Here is a 4,363-nt window from a genome sequence, read left to right on the forward strand (position 1 = left end):
GGGGTGGGGGTGGGGCTGTTTGGCTTCTGCTGAGATTGTTATGGAAGATTTCCATGTCATGTGTCTGAGACATAGGTGAAATTCATGGAAGTATATTTAGACAGTTTCTATCATAAACATAGATAGACATTTTCACAGAAAACTGAGTCCTAGCTGAATCAGTCTAGACATGGAGTTATAGTTAGTTCTCAAAATCTAGTCTCTAACATAGTGACAAATGACCAAGTGCTGGTAGCAGATTGTGATGGAAGGATAGAAAATCTGAAAGTAATTTTTCTCTAGTTTCCTTATTTCCTATTTGTACCAGTCACACTTCTATTAATGCAGAATATCAGGCTTCCTCCCAGCGAGTTTGTGAGCTAAAGAAATGCTCGTATTTCATTCTTCAGAATGGAGGCAGCCACAGAGAAAGACAAAACCTAAAATTTTCCAAAGTACCAGAAATATGTTGGGTACTTTAATCCAATATTCAGAAAAAGAATGACCAAGTTCTTAAGGAAGGTACTCATTCCTCTTGCCAGTACTGAAACTTAAGTAACTGAAGAATCCAAATTACATCAAAAGTCAATGGAAGTTACGCAGGTAAGTTCTGAGATTCAGGTATTTGAAGATATACACTCCCTATTTTAGCATGTTGCCAAAGTGCTGTAGTACCATAAACCTGACAGTGGAATTTTAAAATGTTCTGAGTCCTATAACTCCATTTTATGTCACTGGAAATTATATGTCTAAATATTTTTGAAATACTTTGAGATACTGAAATATTTTGAGAAGTTTGAATATTTTAGAAAATCTACCCCTAATGCTTTTTGGAAAATAACTTAATTCATAAAGTAATTTATTTTCAAAATGTTAACCATCCAGATCTGCTGAATGTGACAGAGGGATTGTGATGGTTTCACAATTGAATCTGTGCTTTACAAAAGTCAGGTTACTGCCTAGAACCATTTTATATTTTTTTTTTCTTTCTAATTTTATTTCCTCTGGTGTAAAAAGCTAAGACACCACAGAAGTTCAAGTTTAGGTTCAGGATATGCTGTTACATAGATTCAAACATTGTGATACATGTTTTTTTTTTCTTTCCAAGCATGGAGAAATCATGGAGAGCACATACTGGCCCTTCTTACATTCACACATAGAAGGCACCCTCCATCCACTTGGAGAGGGTAAATCTCTCTCTAAACAGAATATTGATATGATAATTCTGAGAAATTACTTTACATAAAGAATAAAATAATATAAATGTTGGGCTGATTAATTGAAAAGTGCTGGTTTCCTTCCTCTGTAGGTCATTTTTCAGGATTTTTTTGACTGGCTCAAACATTTTTAAAGGCAGATTGTTATAGAATATATCAGCATAATAATACTTTCACAGCAAGTTGTTATTAATGCTACAGCAATTTTATAATGTTTATTTTAAACAGAGCAACTGATCAAAACCAATCTGATTTGTTGTTTATCATTTTAGCTAGAACATGTGGTTCTAACCTACGTGGACCAAGTGGGATTATTACATCACCAAATTATCCAGTTCAATACGAAGACAACGCACACTGCGTGTGGGTCATTACAACAACTGATCCAGAAAAGGTATGCTTTTTCTCTTTGTCTCAATTCAAACTGTAGAATTTTGCATCTGTCTTAAAATTATTTCATACATATTTGCATGAATGTATGAACACATGCAAGTGTATATGTCCATTTCAGCACAAAAATGACCAGAGTAGAGGTGTTAAGAAAATATATTGGGCACTAGAAAAAAAAAAAAAAAATTAGTAATATCTGTGAAAATGTCCACTCAGAGTAATAGGTCTTAATTAAAGTTTCCAAGTTATAAATAAATTTTCTAATTAAATACATAAAATCATATTCAAAACCACACATTGTTAAATGAGTTGATAGTGGATTTTTCAAGTTGTATCTTGATACTTATTGTTGAATCTTAGCATGAAAACCAGTCTTATCTTGTTAGGTATTTTACTACCTACCTCATTTCTCTTTTCAATCCACTGTTTTCCAATAATGATTCTAAATACATAACTATGAATAATTATGCATAGAATAGTAGTCATAATTAAGTATTCTTATTACACTGCAGTGTACTGAGATGCATTTTTACTTGTGTTTCTCTAAAATCAATTTACTTCCTCAATAAAGGACAGAGACCCCCTACCTTTAGGAAAAAAAATTAAGTAAAAAAATCTTTCACTTACATTTTACTTTTCTGTAGCAAAACGCTGAATAAATGAGTTAGTTACAATAACTTGAAGAATGTACAATCTATATGTACTTTCATAATTACAAAACATGTATTTCCTGTGCAAGTTTTTGGAAGACTGTATTCTTGACTTCTTTAATATAGTTAAGGAAAAAATGTTTAACTTTATCTCACCATAAATTAATGCAAATGTTTAGCTGCAGAAAAGATCATTTTGCTGCATGCTTTCATAGCATATTGTTGAGATGTAAACACTGTTTCTTTGCAAAATCAATTGAGTTCACTTTTTCTTAAAGCAGATTCAGTGCCTTAATAAAGGTATGTATCCAGGAAAAACAGGCAAAAGTACAAAATTATCACATTTTGGAACATTTTATGTAGCAAGACTTCTCTCTGAAGAGAAAGGGCTTTTTTTAGTTCCAAACTGCACTGTTATATTTTATTTAGTATAGCAATTAGAAGTGACTATTTGTCACTGAATGACCTTTGACTTTAAAGTAATTAAATTTTATGGAAAGTATTAAATCATTTTGTATTTTTAAATTTGGACAAGCATTTGAAATATGAAAAATGTCTGACAAATGCATCTACTCAAATTCATATTCAGTAACATGTAGTCTTTGATTCTGCAAAATGCAGTATAGCTTTATAAGAGAAAATTTAAGTGTGCATCAAAAGAAAATAAGTGAAATTACTACTAATATAAGAGTGTCTTGGCATCTTAATGGTTTCTTTATTCAAAACTGTTCCATTAATTTTTCATTTTTATTTTTCTTCCCTTGACTTTTCAAGAATTTTAATTAGGCATCATTTTTCATATTTATAATAAAATGAAGATAGTAATCTCTTTGCTGATTGCAAGAAAGATTAACCATAATAATATGAAAATTAGTACTGACTGTGCAGTGCTATTTATTAAACTGTACAGTGTATGTTTTCTATGGAGGCTCAGACTTATTTGTGAAAAACACTAAACCTCACTCTACTACAATAACACACAAGTTCTATTCATTCTATACAATATATCTTTCTCAATGGATTTAGGATTTTAGTAGGGTAGATCTTAATGAGATTGGCGTGGATTAACATTACTTTGTTCACTGGACTTGAAAAGGCACTCTTAAGTGGTATACTGTGGGCAGGTTGATAGTTCATCAGTCACAGGAATACACTGAAGAAATTCCACACCCAGACAGATCAATTCTTTCGTTATGTTGAAAACGAAGAGGTAGAAGTACAAAGCTTGGAGCTTTCACCCAGAAAAAAATCCACACTATTACATCCAGCTGGGTGGAAGGTAAATAGGAAGGTAAATAATATGCTAACAGACATATTGATAACAACAATGTACGAAAAAGAGGTGGAGCTTTAAGTCTTTCAGTTTCAGGACTGGATAGGCAATAGGGAATGAATTCTCTTTTTATCAGACTTGGATTTGTCTAGCAGTGCAACAAAGGAAGATTATTTTCGTAACTTCATGTGTCTTGGAAAGATGGGTATTTGCTTTAGGACCATGACAATTGTGAATGTGAAGTCTTAAAATCAAACATGTTTAAGGCTTACAGTATCCTCAAGTTGCTTTCACATAAAGTCTACATCATCTTTATCAGTATGTATCAATACAAATCTGATATTGGGACTTCTATCCCCAAATAACTGAATCTTGAGTTAACACATATCCTTTCGGATAATAAAAGATATGAAGGAATGGTATGAAGATATGAACCACTTGGTGATGAGTGGCGTCCTGCAGGGGTCCGTATTGGGACCGGTACTGTTTAATATCTTCATCAATGACATATGGACAGTGGGATTGAGTGCACCCTCAGCAAGTTTGCAGATGACACCAAGCTGAGTGGTGCAGTCAACATGCCAGAGGGACGGGATGCCATCCAGAGGGCCATGGACAAGCTCGAGAAGTGGGCCCGTGTGAACCTCCTGAGATTTAACAAGGCCAAGTACAAGGTCCTGCACCTGGGTCGGGGCAACCCCTGGTATCAATACAGGCTGGGGGATGAAGGGATTGAGAGCAGCCCTGCCGAAAAGGACTTGGGGGTACTGGTGGATGAAAAGCTGGACAGGAGCCAGCAATGTGCGCTCGCAGCCCTGAAGGCCAATCATATCCTGGGCTGCATCCAAAGAAGC

At 34.2% G+C, this 4,363-nt stretch overlaps 1 protein-coding gene across 1 annotated transcript in view; it reads left to right on the top strand.

Annotated features, from left to right (window-relative positions):
• CSMD1 (CUB and Sushi multiple domains 1) overlaps positions 1 to 4,363 on the top strand; it is a 1,045,142-nt gene that overhangs the window by 617,399 nt on the left and 423,380 nt on the right. The window contains exon 10 of the mRNA XM_009333261.1: positions 1,469 to 1,590. Within this exon, the coding sequence (XP_009331536.1) occupies positions 1,469 to 1,590 (122 nt within the window). The remainder of the gene's footprint in view (positions 1 to 1,468; positions 1,591 to 4,363) is intronic.

This window comes from Pygoscelis adeliae, unplaced genomic scaffold (genome assembly GCF_000699105.1).
Source record: "Pygoscelis adeliae isolate BGI_AS28 unplaced genomic scaffold, ASM69910v1 Scaffold57, whole genome shotgun sequence".
NCBI classification, from domain to species: Eukaryota; Metazoa; Chordata; class Aves; order Sphenisciformes; family Spheniscidae; genus Pygoscelis; species Pygoscelis adeliae.